Here is a 22,437-nt window from a genome sequence, read left to right as displayed (position 1 = left end):
ATTTTCCTATTTCTCCTTCAGAAGGTAAGCAACCATATAACAGAACAAAACATCTATTTCAAATTAACATATATAAATATAAACAAACTCTTATATTTAACAAACTAAAACATATGTGATTCTTACAAATATCCATATTATCACCTTGTTTCCTGTGCCACTCTTTTCTCTGGAAATCTGCTTCGTCCTGCAGCTTCTTGAACACTAGGAATTAAAACGAGCAAGAAATATTAAGGTTAAACGTCATGTGCCAATTGTACTGTACTGAATGTCACTGTAACAGTTAGGTACAACTCTGTCCCTTGGAGGTCAATGAGAATCCCACCATAGGGTCAGGTTTTCACTGAACATTTCAATGTGTCAGAAGCTGATTACGGCTAACCCAACTTTCCTAGCTGCTTGCAGTCATCAGGAGTCTAATGTGTCATGTCTGATGAAGCATATTCCCCAATCATACAGCTACTTTCTGCTCTCAGTAGGAAGGCAAACGAGAGGCGGCAGCAAAGTCAGCAAGCCACTCGAGCTCTAAGAAGTGCAGCTACTTGTTCCTGCCTGAATGGGCTTTTCACATGGGAAATTTTTATTCCATCCATAGAAAAAGCAAACCATGACAGGCTGCAATATTTTACATTTCTATAACAATTCCCCTTCCTCCCAGCACTCTAAAAATACCAGTTCATACACGTGCCCTGTCCTATATGAGGCAGGCAAGCACTGTGACATGAAAACTACTGGAACATCTCTTGGTATTGAAAATAGTGGAAAGTGAAGACAATAGCTGAGGTAGCCTTGATATAATTTTTCCAGCCTACTGTGCAATATAGATTAGTTTACCATCGCCAATGAGGACAAGGCTGGACTGATTGGTTGCTTTTCCATCCTGCAGTTGGAAAGTGTAAGTCCCTTCATCCTTGTCCTCAAGTTTATCCATAATCATTTCAACAAGGCCTGTCTTCGGGTCCACCTTCATTTTATATTTCTTCAGGAAAGGAAAGTAAAGCAACAGTTAATGGATGTCAGAGTCAGAAAATATTTGTCAAATGTTATATGGTATCTTTAGGTGAAATTTTGTTGTCTTTATTCAGATTCCCACTGTCTCTAGCTGCAGCTCTAAGCATAAAAACAAATAAATAAGAAATCTGTTAAAGGTGAAGACTATTTACTGATGCTATACAAACATGTGACATTCCTGTTTTATGGTGACTACTGTGTTCTTCTTCATTGGAAACGTTTAGATTTGCATCTCTTCAGAAAAACACTTTCTTTGAGGATGATTATATTTTTATAAAGTTTTGTGTAGAATGCTCCATCTCTACATTCTGCCTGATATCAATGTTGCAACAAAAGCATGCCATGTCATGTCTTTGGGAGTAATAAGTTCTGCTGCTGGAAACAACCATTTGGGAATTTTCTCTTGGTGTAATAAATTCCTCCAAACAGCAAAGAGAGGTGAGAGCCAAGCACAAGGATATGCTAGGGCCATAGATGAAGGAGATAGATAGGATGAATCTGGGTTACTGCAGTGACTCCTTGAAGACCACAGTAGTTGTTTACCTGGGACTACCTTATTACAGGAACTCCTATGGTCCCCACTAGTTAACAGAACACTTGGTACTCACGAACGTGGCAGGAAGTCATTTAACTCCACTTTATAAACTGCATCCAGTAGAATTCAGCTGCAGCTCAGAACTACAGACAAAATCTTTCTAATGATGCTTTCAATGACCTATGTTATTTCTCATGAAAATGCGTTAGTCTGGAACACTAATTGGAAGTATATTGGAGACAGGGACATTAATACTCATGGATACTCATGAAAATGCAAACACATGTAGGCAATGAAAAGGCTTACCTCTCCATTGAAAATCTCTTTATCATTAAATACAAAGTTGGCCTTTGCGTTGCCAGACAGTTTTTCAGCTTGCAGCCAGAATCTCACTTCTCCTTTTTCCAAAATTTCCACTGCCAACTCAGAGGCAAGTGGGACAGCTACAAAGAAGAAAGAAAAGAATGAAGCATATACTTTGCCTGTGCCCCGAGAACTATTTTCTTCTATAATCAGAAAGCCACTTCTTCCTTTCATAGTTGAATACTGTGTGCAAGGTAACTAGCTTATTATAGCTCTTCATATAGACAGAATGCCTCTCCACCCACATATACATAGGATGACAGACAAGATTTAATCTCTTGATCCTTCAATCACTAGGTCTGTACAGACTGCATGTGTTCAGGATTTGAGTTATGCTGGTGCCCCTCCATTCTAATACAAGGCTAAATCTGTTTCAAAGGTGAACGGCAAGTATCTTTGCAGCATGATGTGAGTCTGTATGGCGCAGACCCAGGTTTAATGAGTCACTTAACAATGCTACTGTAAGACAGTGAATTGACTCAGCGGAAAAAAACACCAAAAAAACACAAGCACGAAGCCAGATCAGAAAGTCAGCTGCTGAGCTGCAGGTTGGGAGATTATTGTAAGCATTCTGATCCTTTGCTGGGTGGAACCTCCATCTGCCAGAATTCACTAAGTATCACAACACACTCTCAATCTCTCCAGTACATTTTGTTTTCTTATGAATAGTGGAAACCCCCTGCATATAGACCAATTCCTTGTGTTAGCAGGAAGGAAAAACCTGTGAAGGGTCCCACACGTAATTTTAGTCGTCTTTTTTTTTTTCATTTTTCCTTGTTCTTTTTAGTAAAAGTCCTCAGCTTGCTTTCACTTTTAATTTTTTGTTAAACTATCTTAATCAACAACATTAAACATGAGCATTTAGATTCTGATATGGGGGATATTGCTTATTTTATTGGCTTCCATCATTTTTAGCTGTCTTAGCAGATGGTCAAATTGTCAACAAAATCATGCTCTAGGGAGTATGTACGCTTTATGTGAACTCTACCCCAATCTCCACTTTCACAGCAGTGTAAAGTCTGCATTGCAAGGGTGTAACATGGAACATCTGAGGACAGTATACAAACACATTGCAAAATGCTTGATGATGTAGTCTGGTGATAGTGTAAAGATGCACCTCTTCCCAGACAAATCCCAGGACAGGGTTGTTTTTCCCTTCCAACAGAAAATATTCTATTCCTATTCTATTCTATTCTATTCTATTCTATTCTATTCTATTCTATTCTATTCTATTCTAACCTTGTGTGTGCAAAGGCCCAGCTACAGCAGGAGAGGACTGGGACTGAGGTAGCGTCTAATTTCTCTCATCTTTCTATTTGCACTGTCCTAAATTATTAGGGTGCCTTCTGGGGCAGAGCTGCCATCTTACCCCACTGCCAATACAAAGTTAGGGGGTGAAGACCCCCCACATCTTCTTTTCCCATACTCTCCCCTTCCCGCACCTACACCCTCCCACACCCTCCTGTATGCTTTTGGTGCCTGAATGGCACAGGACCTGTCTCTGGTGAAAACAAGGCTTCTGGGAGGTGAGGCAACAGTCACAGGCAAAAAAAGAGAATTATGAAAGAGACACAGGCTTAACCAGAGAAAGGAAAGCCTGGAGGGACACCATTTCCACAAGGGAGCAGGGCAAAGAACAACCCTATAGGAGTGTGCCCCAGCAGTTCACGTGTTCCATGTGAAGCTTCCTCACCCAGCGCATCACTTTGCTTGTAAGAAACAAAAGGAATCTCAGGTCTTGCATAATTTCTCAAAACAAAGCGACTGAAATGCTACGGGAGCCAGTGGAAGCAAGAGGGAGAGGGTGTGAATAGACGTCAGGCTGCACTGCTTTTGTCTTGCTGTCAGCTCTCTGGCAATTTTAAACTCCCACTTGATTTGCATGTAATTAACTATGAATATCTTAGTCTAACATGGAATAGAGGAAAGTATCTCAGAAGCTGTTAAATAATGGGCTGAAAGGATGCATAAGGATTCTTTTTTGGGAAAAGGCCGTTCACTCCCCAGCCCAAAGGAACTGTACAAATCTGCATGACAGTCCTCCATGAGTGAAAGTCTTGTTTTAAAATATTTCGATAAGCACTAACTGACAGCTACTTTAGGCATTTTCCAGCCATCGTGCTTACAAGGTTTTACATCCTATTTGTATAGCATCACAAATTACCGCAAGCACTTGACAGGGAGTCCTCGGGCAGTTGTTAAATTGAAGAGTTGGAGCAATTTATTTTTACCCAGCACCAATACACCATTGCTCGCTTACGTAGTTGCATTCTGTAAGGCTGCATGGTTCAAGCAACCCATTTTCCCATGGAGTTACTGGCTGGGCTGCAGATGTTTCTAAGCAGAAGTTACAATTAAATGCAGTTCAGAAGTACAAAGGAAGTAACATGCAAGAGCTCATGTTGAATCAGAAATGCCTAGCAACTAATTTTTTTTGTAGAGAATTTGGGTAATCCTCAGATTATCTGGAGATATGACTAAAATTTCATGTTGATCCATAGGAGCTCATTATTATTTTTCTAGCCTTATAGCCACAGCCAGATGTATCTCAACCCCTATTTGTAATTTTTTTTTTTTTTTTAGTGTCCACAGGGCCTGGACAGACAGTTTCCTCCTTGAAACATTAGGGTATGTTCTGCAGTGATATCCCTCATTGCCTGTGCCTTCTGGAACCTCATGCACAGCCAGAAGTGTACTGTTACCTAACATGATGCAAAAAAAGAAGACACTGTCTGTGTCCTGAGGAGCTTGTTTTGTGACATTAGTTATGAACCCAGAGTGTGGAAGAACACCCAGAAGAGAAGGGTCGAGGCAAGTAAGGACGTGCAACACCACTAAGGTTTTGTAATGACTAACTTTCAGCATGAAGATACAATTAGAAGAAAACAATTGGGCGTAGTGGGAATAAACAAGAGGATTCTTGGGCTGTCATTAAGCTGTCAAAAGGTGATACAATATGTTGAGAAGGGTAGAGCTGATATGGAAAAGACACAGAAGAAAATGAGAAAGAGAGATGATGTGGGCAAAAAGGCCATTTCTGGCCAAGCTTTGACCCGGCTGAGAGGCACGATGTGGCCTGAGTTGGCAGAGGTGCCAGCAGTACATGCACAAAGCTGGAGAAGTTAAAACATAGACAAGAGTTTTAATGCCTGGAATGAAGAAGAAGAGAATGTAATGGGAGAAGATGAGACAAGGCTTAGGTCTCATCTTGTTGTGTGTAATAGCATTCATTATACAATCCAATTTATTATTTTTTTAATTAATCAAATTACATTCCAATGAAAATAACCAAGTTGTGCTACTACCAGGGTATCACAAAGGTATGGGAGGTCTGTGGAGTTGACAAAAATACCATCCCAAGCAGCAGGAAGGATGTTGATATCGTCAAGTGTTACAGAAAAGAGAGAGGGAATAAATTCCAGCAGGAAAATTCTGTATATATAGATCATTACAACTGTATTTACTACAGTTGCTTGCTTTGTTAACCTTAACCCTAACTTAGATTAACTTCAGTTGGAGTAGTTAGAGAATTTTTCTTCAGGATTTCAAATCGGGTTAGGTATGCTAAATAAGTATAAAAGGCTGTTCTGCAGAAGAAACAAAGCCAATGGGATACTTCTTTTCCAACTATTATATAGACTTATTATATGCCTAGATCAGTAGCCTGCAACAGATGAGGAAGAGCATCAGTAATACACAAATGTACTGAAAAAAGAAAAAAATAAAGAAATCTTAGATCTTCAATTCAAAACCAATTTCACCTGAAATTACTACAGTGACTTCCCTACCTGATGGTGGCAGGAGCTTTGTGAAACCCCACTGCATGCAAAACTCTCCCCTACAGACATGTTTGATTCACTTACTTGGGAATTTGCGTTCATGGCTCAGAGCAAGCAGGCGTTTCATTTCTGCAAAAGACATAAAAGAAATAATGCGAGATGTGCATGCCTTATGGATCTGAGAGATACAGCAGCAGCAGGAAAAAAACAGATGTGAAAGTAAAACAGGCATGCTTAATAGACATTGTGTCTACCTTCCTCATCAATTGTGTGGCTTGATGAAACTCCATCAGTGTCTGTAACGACACAAGAGTAAATTCCCAAATCATCTTCTCCAAGATCCTTAAAGGCAGCTTTTGACCTTTAGAAAAAAAACCCATTTTGATAAAAAGATGAGATCAGTCTGAACCAAACCCCTCCTTTATGTCTCTAACACCAGAAAAAATAGTCTTGTATTAGCTTTTGCTCTGACCGAACAGGCAAGTATGGGGCTCTGGCCATAATAAACCAGGGTAGGTCCTACCATATGTGGTACAAATGGAGATGGTAAAACTCTCAGATAGTGCCCAAAGCAACGGAGATAGCTAGTTTAAGCTAGCTCAAGCATGCTTAAAAACATGTTGTCAAGCCTTTGATGAGCGTGGAAAGATACTGTAAGTACAGGCTGATTCAATTTTCATATGCAATACCAGGAGTCTGGTGAGACACCGTTTCTTTCTGTATCGTTTCTATAACTAGAAGAGGACACAGGCAGTTCATAGGCTGAACCTGCGCATTTGCCACTTCTTGCACTCTGTTAAAAGCCTGAAGAAACAGAGTGGGCTTGTACAGCATCATAGAAGTCACCAAGTCAGGCCATGGTGACACCGTCAGAAGGGAGTCCTGCTTACCCCAGCACCTCCGAAGATTGCAACAGTGTTACATGGCAAAAGCATTTTGCAAGCAGACAGATAATTTTATCCTTTGGAGTTTTAAAATAATAACAATAGGAATAATAAAAACAAAAACAACAACAATTAATAATAATAATAATAATTATTATTATTTTTATTATTATTATTTGCCTTGATTGATGGGTTATAAGATGACAGAGCACAGATATTCTCTCCCTATGCCTAAACATAACCAAATTGCCTTAACAGGAGCCCTGACTCGTTCTGTGAGAGCTACAATTTCCAAATGGCCTTGCAGAAACAGAGGCAGATATAACTCTTACTGAGATCATGCATTCAAAAGGATGGGTTTCTGTGGCCAGCCGAGGTCTCTCAAACATGAGACTATTGCTACCACTGAGGGTTCTTACTTTCCGCCTTTGGTATCAATGTTCAGCCGAGAGTCATCCTCAATTGGTTCATAATTCTTGGACCAAACAAATTTGGAGTTTGGAGACATCTGATCACATTCAAAGTTCAAGGAAATTACTCCATTGTCATCTACATCAACCACCACTTCCTTGGTTCCTGAAAGAGCAGAACAAGGTGATTCCACTTTCTCAGAGAAGCCAGCAAACAAATTTATATAGATATCATTCATGGGGTGATTAAGCAGATCCTTGCTATTTTCTCAGTCAGCACATAAATTGCTGCAAACACTGGCGTCCTCAGTCTTTGATTCACAAGAACAGTTCTTATTCTAATCCATAAAAGTAAGGAACAGATTAAAGAGCAGCATAAATCTACTGATTTATTTGAGCAAGTCTAAGCACACATGAGAGTTATGATATTTGCTCTGGAAAAACCTGAAGGGGAAAAAAAGAAGCAAGCCTCTAAATCCACTAAATGTTTGAAACATTAAATAGCAATATTTTCCATGGTAAGGGGTAGTCAGAGCTTTCACTATGCAGTATTAGTTTCTTATTCCCTAATAAGATAAGAGCTCTAAAGGGAATACCATGTGCAAATGAAGGTGTTTGAAGAGGTGCAGGAGACAGAAGAGGAAACACTCGAGTTGCCCCATCAGGACTCACTTGTGCAACTGAGGCACATTTTCAGTGACTCTGACTTCACTCTGGGATGTTGGTTTAATTGCTGCACTTGGCATCGGCCCTGCCGCTGTCTGCAGCATTAATCCTGGGCCCACAAAGGGAGTGAATATTTGCAATTAGCTGCTTAAGTCACCCACCGTGTTTTGCCAGTACCTACAGTCCTTGAGCTGGGTAAGGTGACCCAGTTTGTCCTTTAAAAGGCCCTGGGGGTGAATCTGAGATCAGAAACCTGAAGGCACCTCTATCCTGCCCCCTCACACCCCTGTGAATCTGAGGGAGTTTCGTCTGGGATTCGGGCAGCTCGGCAAACTCAACATCTGTGGTGTTAACTTTCATTTCAACAACTTGTCTGAGAATGTCAGGGAGAGCGTGTGCACTGAGAGGTGCTGGAGAACATCCAGCCTCCTTTTCCAAACAGCTCTGAGCTGGATCTCGCATCTGAATAGGGCACTCATGTTATATTACTTAGCCTAAGACAATCCTGGGCTGCCCAGAATACTAATGACACACTTTCTCCACAAAGTATTGTACCTTAAAGACAAGAGCCTTATTCCTGACCTTGAGATTAAACACTTTATTTTCAGCGTAATTCTTAATGAGTCTGAAGCATACAAGGAGGTTTCTGTGTTTCATCATCCTAATACTACACACGTCCTTTCTGGCACTGTGAGTAGCTCCTGTAATAACAATTTGTGTACCCACAGCTTTTTTTAGTCTTTATGATTTGCCATAACCATTTAATGAAAGATGAGATTAATATTCCCATTTTGGTACTGTTATTTACCAGCCCTTGCAGTAATGAAGCATATTAAGTACCAATATATGATAAATGAAGTCTAAGGTCTACAAATATTTCACTAGGCAGCAGCATATTTGCAAATTTTTTATAATTTAATTTATTATATGCAAATTCATCCCTTGACATTTCATTAGTATTTACTTTCCTGTAGATCATTAGCACATGAATCTTTTGATAGCAGTTTATGCGATATGCAAAGAATTACCGCCAGAAAGTTCATTTGAAGTATAGAATCTTTTATATTTGTTTTAAAGTATTCTCATTATGATAACAATGCATAGCATTTATTTCCAGAAGTGATGATGGCATTTAACTCTAATATTTATATGAGTAAATAAAAAATCTTTTAAAATTACTGACCAGAAGTGTCCACCTATCCTACAAAGTGGAACTAAAGAGGCTACCATAGTAGTAGCAGTCTTAATTTCCCTCCTCTAGATAGCTTGACGGTTTCTATGTATCATCCAGAGCTTCTCTTAAAGTCACCATAAGAAGTAAAATACTTAGATGTCATATCAAATCTCCATTTATCTGAGCATTTTATTGTATTGAAAGGAAAGAGATAACATGAAGATAAAGCAGAGAGACAGCTTCAAAACACTACAGTTCATGGCATCGTTTTGAATACAGCTAGTCAGAATAATTGAATGGGACAGGGTTTCGTTAATTTCTGAGGTCCAAGCCCTTGTCAAGTGCCTGATGCAGGACCAGAATCTAATTTTGCTTTACACCAAGATGCACAAGGACAAAGGGCAGCAATGGTGAAAAGTTGCAGTCTGCTCTTGGATTTCCCCTGCTTCCTGCGAGATCCCCACACACCAAAGTGCTTTTGTCTAAAGACAAAGTTACAGCTCAAAAGTAGCCTGGATTGGTATTTGGTTATGTGGGTGGGTTTTTTCATTTAGCTTTAGAAGATAGTTGTAAAAATTAAATGTGGTTTTCAAACGAGAGAAGGTGGATGCAAAGCATTGCATCATTGTATTTACAGATTTCACTGGATAAAGACAATTGGTACCATTCGTATTAAAGCAAATATTTTTATTCAGGATATTATTTACTCCCATTCTTTGATTAGAGAGCTCAGTCATCTGGCGATTTTACACATTTGCCAAAAGCAACATTCCAGCAGGAATTATCTAGAGAAACCTGACAATATTTCGTCTCCATCCAAGATAGTAATAAAGGCAGCATTCATTGGGCAACACCAAAAGACTTGTGGTAATTTTTAAAAAATGGCATGATTGTTCCTGAGATTTGTGTGGTTTGAGTGAGAAAGGTGGAAGCCTACCCAAGAGGCTGCTTTCTGAAATAATTTTTTTAATAAGCCTTTTGTCCTTTCTCAATACTTTTAAGAAGCTTAGTTTGGTGGATGCCATATCTGCAGAGCTCAGGTCAAAATATGGGTCAACCAGATTTGTACAAGAAAATAATTTTCAGCTTCCCTGAGATTTCACTGGGCCAAACACTGACTTTCCTGTGATCCCTCAGACATTACACCTATGAACCCACACCTCGCTTGCAAAAATGCCATGATCCTGAGATGTGCCTCCTTCTCTAATGGTGAGATCTGTAAACGAAATGTTCTGCTGAAGTTCATATTGCCTGGTGGGCATGCGCCTCATTTGAGTGAACGTTGAAAATGCTGTACAAATTTTTTGTCATGATGATCATCTTCACAAGAGTTTACATTTGAGGGTTTTTTTTTGATTATAATGGCATGACCAATCCTTTATTTAGTACACTTGAAGATAGTTATCATAACAAGATTTTATCAAAAGTCTGACAGATAGATATTAACCCTCAAATAAAATGGATTAGTAAAGCCAAAAGTTTAGTACTAATACTGGTTTAATTCTCTTTTTAGAAGTGGTTGCCATATATAAGCTGTTTTCAAGAAAAAGTTTCTAAGTTTTGCCTTACTCCACTTGCAGGTGATGGAAATAGGCCTAGTGCTTCAGTGGCTTGTAGATCTGAAATTATGGCTATGGTATTTTTGAAAGATCCTGTCCCAAGCCCACACTCACACACTTACCCTTTTTTTTTATCCTGTCCCAAGCCCATACTCACACACTTACCCTTTTTTGTCCCCATATCCCAATCTTACACTCTCTCAACTTACCATCAACTCCTCCCAGTCCCTTCTTCCCATCCCAGCCTCACTAGCAGTCGCCCCGGTCTCCCCATTCTGAGTTTTCCAGTTCTTTTACACCCTCAGCTTCAGACCTCCTTTTCCAGATCTTCTTGACTTATAGCCTAACTGAGAGCTAACTCAAAGCTTAGGATTTTTGCTGCCTTGGTCATAAGGACCATGCATTTGTGAGAGCTGGGCCAGTGCTGCTGCAGGAATAGGAGATGTAAAAATGGACCTGGGGGTCAGAAACAGGGAAAGGATCCTGGGGAAATGCTCCTGAGGCAGCCGGGGTGGGTATGGGAACTGGTGATCGCCGGGGATGTCTGCTCAACACCTCATAGTCAATACCATCCCAAATTAACCCTGACTATTTCTCCAGCCAGGAGCAGCTATCAGCCTGACTGTATAGGCAGGGCAGGCAGCTGTTTGCCCAGGTAGTCACCTCCTTTGCCTATGCCCCTGCACTGCTACTTGTGCTCCCTGTGCCTGGCTGCCCCAGACCCCCGTGTGGTCCTGCCTACCTGCTGCCTGCCTTCGTTCTTGTTCTTTTAGGGCTCTTAGAAACCTTCCCAGGTGGGATCAGATATGAGAGTCTGCAGGTGGAGGAAGGGAACTTGTCAGAGGAAAAGAGGATCCAGGCTGGGTTGTACCCCTGTACCTTCTTATGTCATACTAACCTTATACTAGATTTGGTTAAAATATCTGGGAGTTTGTTTTTCCACCTTGTACCCTCTGCTTCTAAAATGGTCTATAGATGAGTAAGCCACAAGTCTATGCTTGTGTTTTCTGTCAGGGACTTAGTGACAAAAAGGTGTTGACTCCAATCAAAGTCCCCTATGTTACCTGCATAGCTAAATAAAACTCAGGGGTTTTCTGAAGTTCCAGGTATGAAGATTCTGCCTCTACACTGGTTCCTGTGTTTCTTGCTGGCATCATAGACACACTGGAGCCAGCCTTCAAGGATGACTCAAGCAAACAGTTGCACTTGAATTCCTACTGAAAGTGGTCTCCAAACTGACTTCATTACGTTTTTAAAGCCAAGGGAGAAAAGTAATTTCTTTTACCCTTTCCTCAGGCACATTACTTAAGTTAAAGAAAGGAGAGAGATAAAACAGAAACAACTGGTTTACTACAGGAAGGGCAAAATCTGTAGAATGTTTTGGTTGAGCTGATCTTAGTGAGTCCTCTGCTTAGGCATTTATCTATAGATACATGCAAATCTTCCAATTTTATTGTATTTTTATATTCCTCAACCTGTAGTTATGGTAAGAAAAATCTGTTCTGACCTTAAAATATACAAAACAAGAAAGTAAGATATGACCCCCAACTCTTTTCCTGCTTAGTAAAAAAGTTTGACTTGAGAGGGATCAGACTGTTTGTGTGCAGCCTGTTTGTAAACACATTGCACAAACAGGAACCCGTTTAAATATGATGAAAAAGAGGAAGTATTTCCAACAAACCTGGTCGTGTTTCAGCTACGACAGGCTCTGTGACATCTGATGGTTTCCCAACACCAGCCTGGTTTGTTGCCCGCACACGAAACACGTAGCTCACACCTTCTTTTAGGCCACCTATCTGGAGGAAGCAAATAGACATACATGCACAATGTCTTACAAAACACTGAATTTAATTTCACACTTGTTACAATTCCAGTCTGGATGCTTGACAATTATATATCCTTTCTTTTTGTTTTGCCTCTTTTCCAGTTCAGAAATATTTCTTCTCCGTGTGTTTTTTTTAATTCCAGAATGACATGACTAATCTGTTTGGCTTGCTCCTTCCTTGTATGCATAGTTAACATTTAAACCATGTCATTACTCTCATGGATTTCTTTGCAACAGGGTCATTGTTATTGGAACATGATGTTTTTAACTCCTGTACATTGACCTCTGAAACAGCATAGTCTTTTACTGCAGGTAAATTCTGGCTTTTAAAAGTGAGATTATCAGAGTAATAAGTGCCAGCCACACCAATTTAGAAACAGGAGGGCATTTAATTGTGCAGATTTAATTGTAGTGACTTGAGGAATCATACTTGCATTGTAACACCTGTAAAGTCCTTTAAAACATATATTAAAGGATCACACTTAAAAGTGAGTTGTCTTTCAAATATTCTGAAAAGTATACAAATGGCAAACCTACTTAAGACACGTCTCTAGAACGGAGATACAGCTGATCCCTTATTTAGAAGTCATTCCACAAAATGATGTAGCATAATAGTGCAAAAACCTTGGGTTTAACTTGCCATGAAATGTAAGGAGACGATATTTTGTATTGGAAAGAATCACCTGCCACATTGTCACAACATCTATGTTTGTGCCATTTGTTTTTGTGTAGTGATACCTATCTTGTCCTTTGAGCTAGAAAATGCTAGGGTTGCCTCCTGTGTTATAAGAATGGTATTTGGTTTTAGCAGTGCTTGCTTTTATTTTTAGACTTGTCATACCAGATTGTCTTCTGAGTTACTGTCTTGTCTGACTATACAGGCATTACACATGTGTATCCTCAGCATGACGTTAACTACTATGTATTTCATTAAATGGAACTATGATCAGCACAGGAGGATGCTATTGAAGGCTGACTTCCTCAAGATTATACTATTATACCAGTATTTGAATCTTAAGCTATTTACCTTCAAGAATTTCTTTTGAAGTGGCTTCTCATTGACACTTCTCCAATGTTCCTCCTTTGCTTCAGTTTCCTTCATATCAACATAATAACCAGCTATGGGACTACGACCAGTATAAACTGGTTCCTTCCACAGTAAAACCAAAGAGTCCTTCCTAACTTCTGTGCATGTGACATCATGAGGTGGCCCTGAAAGTTAAGAGTAAAAGTTGGAATTGCCATGTCGAAATAAATCCCCAAAGGGCTAATGCATAAGACTTCAAAACCCAAAAGCAGACACCATGTTGTACACCCAGAGCTGACATAACATGTGCAGCTCCTCTATATCATCTCTAGACCTGATATAAATACAACCCATGCCTATTAAAAAGACTAGCCCAAAAAACAATCCAATTTCTTGAGATTTGGTATCTTGATCAAATATTCATAAACAAACAGAAATGACAAATAATCTCCAAACTCAGGGAAATAAGTTAATTGTTAAGCTAATGTGCTGCTTCAAGGACTGATCTAAAGTCCACTGAAGTCAGTGAAGGTTGTTTTCATTCATTTCCACAAGTGTTAAAAGGCCAGCTATCTGGCCTTGAAGTGTTACGTTTAGACAAGGGTTACAGGACCTCATTCTTCTCTGCGATGTACGTTAGACAGGTATTTGTGTCTACCATTTAAACTAGGAAGCAAAGTGGCAGACACAGTAGAGGAACCAAGCAGGAAAGATAAAGAAAATACAAACTGCTTGTAAAATGCTACTGATTAAATAGAGATTGTTTAATGCATCATTGTAAATGTACTAAATCAAAGTGATGGAGATTCAAGCCTAGGTATGAACTTCAGTGCTCGTTGACTCCTCTGGAAACTGAAGTCATTGACAACTTAGATAATCAGCCACAGACCACCCTTGGGCTGTGAATAACCTCCACCTCCCACTCAGGATCCTACCAGGCACAGCAATGGTCCATTCTTCACATTTGAAGGGCTGGCTGGGTAGGGAGGGTGTCCCAACCCCAGCCAGGTTAGCAGCAGCCACCTGGAACTGGTATACTGTGTTTTCCTTCAGGTTTTGAATCTGCAGAATCAACAAGATGGTAGTTATTAACTTTGGATTAAGGCTTTAGAAGAAAGTCACAATGACAATTATTGAACGCATGAGCATATGCTTTTAAGTGCCTGGAGAGATTAAAGCATTATTGACATCATACATAAAGTGATAACTATCTTGGCTTTTCCTCTAATCAGTGGTGGAGCATACATGAGTGGTCTTAGCACACTGAAATTCTAAACCCCTTTTCCTATTGATAGATGCTTTGGTAGTCAGGTAGCGAGCAGGGTATTGCTCAACAATCATATTAATCTGTCTCGTGATACAGAGCAAGTTCACTTAAGGCAACAGTTTCCTCACAGCGGGGTGAAACTCAGTCCTGGCATTGCTTTTCATTTGTAAAGCAGCTCAATGAGGTTGTAGCTAGCACTATCTCTAAATCAGGTCAAGAACTGATCACAAAACATAGCCAGTACAGAGCTGGTTCCAGCACCAGCAAGCACTGGGGTAGGTCCACCAAGCCCAGTAGGAATGCCATTTGCTGTGAGGGCCTGACTTGCAAAAATTCAGGCTATGTCTAGAGTAGTGCATTCACAGATGACAGTTGGTGCCAGACTAACAGGTAAGTGTACAAATAATCTTGCAGAGAAGTTTAACAGAGCTAAATAAATTTATCATCATGGATGTAAAACCCTCTGAACAACAATCTCTACACTGAGTCGTAATTCATCCCAATCTGTCTTTGAGATTTGTTTTGGAAATATTGTCTGGACCTACGGCAATAACAGAAGTTAACCTCTTACCCTGTATGCCCTCTCACTAATGGCCTTAATGTTGGCCTCCATCCATTTCCCAGGAACTCCATCAACCACTTCACGATAGTTCACGTAGTAGCCGGTAATTTCAGTTCCACCAGTGAATTTAGGTTGTTTCCATCCTAATGCCATTGAGTCACGAACACTCTCGAGTACCATGATGTCATAAGGTGGAGATGGAGCAGCTGTTTCAACGTGAATAGTAGATAAGTAGGAAGTGATATTTCAATTGTCAGACTGGCATTCAATTACTGTATTCAGGGGGCTCTCATCCTGCATTTCCTAATTAGGACAATATTTATGTGGTCAAGGGAAGTTCTGGAGTTGGAATAAGAAATGCAGGATAAAAGCTTCAATAAACCAAATGAAAAAGTCCAAACTGCATAGGAATTAATTTTCAGGATCATTTGGGTTTTGAGAAGCAAGCTGATACATAGTGAAAGACTGTGTTGCAATTGCGGCTCTGATGTGATCAGGACTTGTTTTAAAACCGTGAAAAATGAGGAACTAAAACTAAGATTACAGGAAAAGTAAAAAAATTGGAGATGCAATGATTTCTTTTCTTTTGCTGAAAGCAGTCTTTTTCACACAAACAATATTTGTTGTAGTTCCTTTTTTAAAACATACCCACATTCTTTCCTTCCCAGAACATAGTTTATCTGTTCATTCTTTTTTTTTTTCTTTTAAATTTATACACTGTGCAAATTTTATCATTGCACCCATCACTTGATCTTACCTTAATGGAAGGAAGCATTATCATAGGCACTGTAGACTGACCAGAAATGGAACATGTCTGTTACTGAAACTTACAGTAAAAAATTTGCTGCATAATCCTCTTTTTTAAAAAATTTTCTTTTAACAATAGAGAAATCATTAACTTCATCCCAACCCATTTTCTTGTAAAGCTTTTTTCTATATCTAGTAGGGAAATGCTTGTCTACACCCAATATCTCATGCACCAGTGAAGAGCTCTACTTGTGAACTTGGAGTCCTACTTTGATGGAAATCCTACATCATATGCATTTCCTTTTGTCTTTAATGTTTTATCTCAGTGTCAGATAGCCCCAGGTGCCTCTAGTTTATCTTCTCTTCAGCATTTTGCACAGCCTTTTGAGTGTCACTTCAGAGGGCTGGGGAGGAATTCAGTTCACTGGCCAGGTACCAGGGCTTAAATGAAATTCAAGCCCCACATTTCTCAGGCATGATGGGTGTTTAGGTGTTGACAACATAAAATGTGATTTTGTGCATGTGCCTTCAACTTGATAGGGTTTCCTCATTACATATTGCTGTCAGTCAGAGGTAAAACACAACATTCATTAGCACTGTGTCGCAGAGGATAAGCTGTAGCTTAAGCATAAATCCACAAAGGATCTTCATATATCCTAACACAACACAGATTTTCATGCTTAGCATCATAATCAGATTTTGTTTCCTTCACACATACATAACCCAGAGACTAGGTAACAAGACTCCTAACAAATTACTGAAGTGATTTAGAAATAATACAGTATCTTGGATACATTAATATGTAGTCAAACAAGCTATTAAATTAGTAAACAGGTTTATATGTTTCACTTTCAGTAGCCACTAAGTTTGTAACGTGGTCTCTGATATCATTATATGCATAATGATCTTAACGGAGAGCTGGGCACGTAATTAATGGGTCTAATGGAAGATGCATCACTGGAGAGCACGTTCACTTGTGGTGCTGGCGAGCAGAGGTTACAACCGTCTGAAGTGGATGTACCAAAGCAGTGAAATCTATTTATTTTATAAAGTCTCACCTATATCTTTCTTCTTTGTCACTTTTTCCAGTGTCAAAAGATCCCCTGGTTGAGACTTACTTGCCTGCTTAGCAGCAACATTTTGTGGTGCAGATGTGATAGCGTCCTTAACTACTTCTCTCATGTTATTGTCTCCTGTACTCCCCAGTTTGTCAGAGCTACTGGGTAGTGTGCCTCTATTAAATTTAGCATTGCATTTTAGCAAAGCATCTGTGTCAAAGATAGGCTGGGAGGACTCATGCATGCCTTCCCAGCTGGTAGTGCGGTCTGTTAGTCCACCAGCTTTACCACTCAGTTCAGGACACACACCATGAAGCAATCCTCCCCCTATAATTGCCAGAAAAGAGCAAAGACATTGTGAATTAGAATACATTCTTTTTTCTTCATTTAGTCAACAGAATGAAGAAATGCATACAGTGAACAATACAGCCAAAGTATGACAAATCACAGGTTTTATGCACAAAATGTTAAGCTTGAATTCAGAAAAATTTGAAATGCATAGAATACCTCTCAACCTGCTCACAAGCAATGCTTTTTTGATAATGTCTACTTTTCAGAGCAGAAAATATACGGAAAGTTAATAGTAATCTTCATTTGCCACAATTATTTTGTTATTAGATCTTCCAAGTCATATTTCTGATCCTTTCAAAACAATCTCACAAAATTGCCCTAGGCCACATCTTTCTGCTCTAAGGTTGTGAGGAACGTGGTTTTGATACAAATGAGAGTGAGGATGTTACAAACATACAATTTATTCTAGCCCAATGGTCTCATTAATCTTTATGGATTAGTTCAGGCAGTGGCAAGCAGAAGTAATACATCAACAAAGGGAGAACACACAGGGTTATAGAAGGTTTACAAAAAACACATTGCACTGATTATTAGGTTTAGGTATAGAAACAAATTTCTTAGGAACTGACTGTATGGTGTGTGTTAGAAGTGATAAATACCACATTATGGAATCAGAATGACATTCCATTTTCCGGGATGCCTATGAAGTAACCTTGGCAGTGCTCTCCTGCAGTGGTTCACAGGAAACACCTGAAGAAGACTGGATGGTGAAGGTGAACCGTCTACAAGAGTGCAGTGACTGTGAAACTATGGCTGTGAGACCATAGGATCTATGGATAAATTATGATTTGTGGACAGCATTGTAAAACAAAACAATTAGTTACAAATAGTTGCTGAAAACATCTTTACTTAATTAAAAAATTCATATTTACCATTGAAAAGAGCAATGGAAAATAGCTTACCAATGGCTGCTTGCACTTCTATAGGCTCCGAATCCTGTGAAAATTCACTGAGTCCCGCTGCATTAACAGCTCTGACTCTGAAAATGTACTTCTCACCATTTACGAGGCCATGGCAAATGAATCTAAAACAAAACAGTGAAGGAATACTTAGAAACTATTATGAAAAAAACAAAAATCTTAAGGGGGAAAAGAAAGCGTTTCTTCCATAAAATTTATTCTGGTTTCTGAAAACTGAGGATAAACCCATCACTTAAATGAAGGTCAGAGAATGCAGAATGTATCTAAGCACCTCATTCACGCAACAAAGATAATATCTAAAACATGTCTCTTTAGACATACCATTTACCAACACTCTTTCCTTCTTAAGACTACACAAGCTTTTGTGTTACCAGAGGGTATACCTTACTTCTGCTAGTATATAAAATCCATACTTCCTGATGGAAACAATGCAAAAATCTGCAGAGATAGGTCTATATTTGCTTGTAGGATGTCTTCATGACATAAGTAAAAGACAACTGTAGCACAAGTTCCCATAATCCACTTCCAATCATAAATGAAAATTGCAGTGTTCAGAAAAATTACAGGGCATCGTACAAGAGTTAAAAAAAAAAGTGTCTGATTTTTTATTTTACTTTCTTGCTTCTATACATGACACAATAATCTAAGTCAGACAAATTCTTTTATTAGAATAGTTTTTCTACTGGATTACCTAATGATCACAAAAAATCCCTCATACATTTTCTCTGGTGTCCACCCTGAAAACACAAAATTTCCCAAGACAGGAATAATTTATTTTGGAATTGTGTTTTAGAAATTTAAACATTTTTTTTAAAACAACATTTATTTTTCAATAGATATTTTATTTCATGTTACTTTTATTTTGTTCTACTTTATAATGTCATGTCTTGCACTACCAACACTGACATCATGCAATGATGTACGAAGCAAATATGTGGAAAACAAAATGTGTTTCAAAATCAAAATTTTATTTTGGGAAAAAAAAATAAAACCTGAATCAAAATTTTCAGAGCAGAATTTTCCCTACCCATTCTACCCGACTTTTCCAAATCATTTGCTTTCACCAGGATGTGTGCAGAAAACAAATTTCAAAAGATCAAAATCTACTGCATAACGCAAACTATGAGCTACAGCTAATGCTTTGAGATTGACTCAACCAGAAAAGCCAAGAGTTAACAGACAGCCTGTACCTGACTGCATCATACATTATATTGCATTGACTAAAAATGCAGTGATAGGAACCTAAGCAGTGTAGTTGCATCACAATATGTAGTAACTCGGAACAATATTTTGATTTCTACAGTGAATAAAGATCACGTTTCGTATTTTAAAATAAGCAAATGGCACGAAACTTCACCAACACTTGATGTAACCACAATATAAATCATTGAAGTGTATATGAAAGCAAGTGGGGTTTTAGGTACTTTTGATATACTAAGCATTTACAATGCCTTTCTAAACAACAAAGTTGGTCCAGGAGTATTTAGCAGAGCCTTACTTATTGTAATAAGGGTTATCATGGATAGCAATTACAAATAAGCACAATCAGTCATAACAAGCATGGACTGCTTCTGGATTTACACCAGTCCACTTGAGATCAAGTTCTGGAATTACTGCTTTAGACTCTGAAGATTACATCCTTATTCAAACAAAACCAAATCTGATTTAGATTGCAAAGTTTTAAATCTTGATTATTTTTTCTGACTAGAGACTGAGCTTCATATCGGTAAGAAATGTGAGTTTATACCCAATATTTTAAGAGTGTTCATTAATATCTTGATAATTGCAAGTGAAAGACCAGTTCAAAAATAATATTGTTAGCATGATATAGTCCACATTTCCTCTTGACATTCTAGATATACAGTCCAGAAATATTTACAGCAGTCTTCCAAAACAAAGGGCTTCACTTCCAAACATTATGCAGTTTAGTCTTCCACATTTGTAACTTCAGACATTCCTTGCTGTACTGTTTTTCATCAAACTAATAGGTTGTACAACAGCTAAAACTAGTGAGCTGCTTCTCTTTTCTTCACTAGCAATGTCCATGTTTCCTCCTCCTTGAATAATTGTTTCTAGTATAAGTTTGATTACAAATTTCTTTTGGGCAAGAATTGCATTTTGAAATGTGTTTTTATAACTTCTTATGAACTTCACCTGCAAGAGTGATTCCAGCCTGCTGGCTACCACAGAGCGATTGACTCTACTACTACTACTGGCTGAAAAGCACATATACCCAGTAAATAAAAAACTGGTGACCATAATTTTCATGCTTTACAATCCATTACCTCGTGCCTTTCACTGGATTGTTGTTGCATGGTTCCCAATGACCAGATCCAACTACACTTGACTCAATGTAGTACCCAACCAGCTCTTTGGCATCTGGGGGCTCTGTCCAAGTGACAACAACTGAGGTGTCTGTATTCCTAGTTGGCATAATACGGCCAGGAGCTTTGGGAATATCTGTGGGAAAGAACAGAAATAAATTAGTGTCCAGCCAGTCAAAATTTACAAATAAAATGAGTGACATTGTATTCTTGATTAGCATGACTAATGCTTATTTAACCTCCCAAAACTCCTCTGATTTCAATCAATTAATCTGGTGCAACAGGACAGGATCAGTAGGTTCAAGCTTTTGGTGGTGAGGTTCCTCGTGTCTCCATTGCCTGTGGTTATCGGCATTTCCTTCAAGTTAGATTTAGTTTATTCCCTTGTTCTGAACATCTGCACCAGAGATGTGATTTGGAGCTTTCTAAAAGGGAAAATGTGTTAGGTGCACACTGAAAGATTTTGTGCAGCCCACAGAAAAAGTCAGAAACAAATGAATGCCCCTGTTCAGTAGCAAAATGCATCTAAAATGTTTTTCAAGAAGAGCTGTTTTACTCTTCTTCTTAAAGAATGTAGTTCATGTGCATCAAACCGCTCTGAGAATTCAACCAATACGAAGTAAACAGAGACAATCTGGGAACTGGATTCAAATCTGCATTGCTGTTTGGAAACAAATTGCTAATGTAGATACAGCTACTGATGCTTTACTGTGGTGAACATCTTGGCTTTTCTTCCAGTGGAAATAGTCTCTGCATTCATGTAAGTATTAAATTCTTCACTTTTGTTTAATATGCAAACAAGTAAGGTTAAACTCTGATGATGTCTGGGCTTATTTTCAATAAAGACTCTAAGTAAAACAAAACATTTTTGTACTTCCTTCAGTTTTCATTTTCTTTCACTATTTGCAGCCTTTGCAGTTCTTGGCATCGCTATTTGCAGCTTAATTCCCTTGGTTTGCATCTGTCATTTGACTATACATTAAAGGTTCAACAACACAAACCAAAATTATTTTAGCTGAAGGGAATAAATCACTGACTATTCTTCATACTTGAATTATTTACTGGGCAGCTATCTGTCTTCAGACAAAACCAATTACATCATAAACTGGAAAGACACCATGGAGGTAATTTAATACATACGACCACACACTTACCAAGTTTGTCGTCCACCACGGTGGCTTCAGTTGCTTCTGAAGGCTCACCAATTCCAGCTGAATTGCAACAGCGAACTCGGAAGCAGTAGGATTTGCCTTCAGCCAAATCAAAAACTGCAAAGCGAGGAGACTTCACAGGGATCTCGGTGTTCACCCTTTGCCAGTCCTCTGTGCCCGCAACACACTGCAGTCAAACCCAGAAACTGCATTTGGCACAAAAGTCTCCGAAAACCGAGTGTCTAACCCGACAAGACTTTCTACCTTGACCACCAAATGCATGTCTGCTATGGAAAACAGGGAGTCACGTTTCTTTTTTTTGGGCCCTTCCACAGAAATAGCATATTTCAAAGCTTATGAATCTGCCAGATGTCCACCTACTCCAGAAAACGTACGTAAAATTTTACAGGTTTTAATATATCAAAGCTAAACTCCTCTCCACTGCAAGGAAGTGATGTTATTATTAGCTACATCCAGTTCTGGACCACTTTCAAAATAAGTTCTGCAGACATTCAACATTTGGAAATAACAAAACTCTAACATTACCACATTGTTTCTAGGTGCTCTTGTGCCACTCTTGAGAATATTTTTGGGGTGGCTTCCAGAATTAATCAGGATCTGACCTTCAGTTTCCAGGAAAAAACTAACATGTGCAATTAATTTGTGAATTGTTTTTACTTCTGTGGCTAGAAGCTCTGCATACCATGGTCATTTATACCATTAATATTACTGATTAATTTTTGCCTGTGATTTACATTAAGGATAATATCAAGTAATGTGTCCTGGTTTCTGAGGGATTTCAAATTCTCAGGAAAACATTACCT

The 22,437-nt window shown here is 38.9% G+C and overlaps 1 protein-coding gene across 4 annotated transcripts in view; it reads right to left on the bottom strand.

Moving 5' to 3' along the window:
• Nucleotides 1-22,437, bottom strand: part of MYOM1 (myomesin 1) — a 74,796-nt gene that overhangs the window by 14,092 nt on the left and 38,267 nt on the right. For 3 of the 4 annotated variants that reach the window (XM_068395917.1, XM_068395919.1, XM_068395918.1), the window contains 13 exons: nt 21,617-21,800; nt 20,424-20,598; nt 18,121-18,242; nt 15,072-15,268; nt 14,169-14,295; nt 13,234-13,418; nt 12,063-12,177; nt 6,992-7,148; nt 5,943-6,049; nt 5,773-5,817; nt 1,853-1,989; nt 835-979; nt 145-204 (listed from right to left, as the gene is read on the bottom strand). In XM_068395917.1, coding sequence (XP_068252018.1) covers nt 145-204; nt 835-979; nt 1,853-1,989; nt 5,773-5,817; nt 5,943-6,049; nt 6,992-7,148; nt 12,063-12,177; nt 13,234-13,418; nt 14,169-14,295; nt 15,072-15,268; nt 18,121-18,242; nt 20,424-20,598; nt 21,617-21,800 — 1,756 coding nt within the window. Of the gene's footprint in view, nt 1-144; nt 205-834; nt 980-1,852; nt 1,990-5,772; nt 5,818-5,942; nt 6,050-6,991; nt 7,149-12,062; nt 12,178-13,233; nt 13,419-14,168; nt 14,296-15,071; nt 15,269-16,867; nt 17,195-18,120; nt 18,243-20,423; nt 20,599-21,616; nt 21,801-22,437 lie in introns of all 4 variants that reach the window. The other variant, XM_068395920.1, reaches the window with a different exon arrangement.

This window comes from Nyctibius grandis, chromosome 3, assembly GCF_013368605.1.
Source record: "Nyctibius grandis isolate bNycGra1 chromosome 3, bNycGra1.pri, whole genome shotgun sequence".
In the NCBI taxonomy this organism is placed as follows: domain Eukaryota; kingdom Metazoa; phylum Chordata; class Aves; order Nyctibiiformes; family Nyctibiidae; genus Nyctibius; species Nyctibius grandis.
The sequence above is the reverse complement of the archived record's forward strand: the minus strand, read 5'-3'. Positions and strand labels throughout refer to the sequence as shown.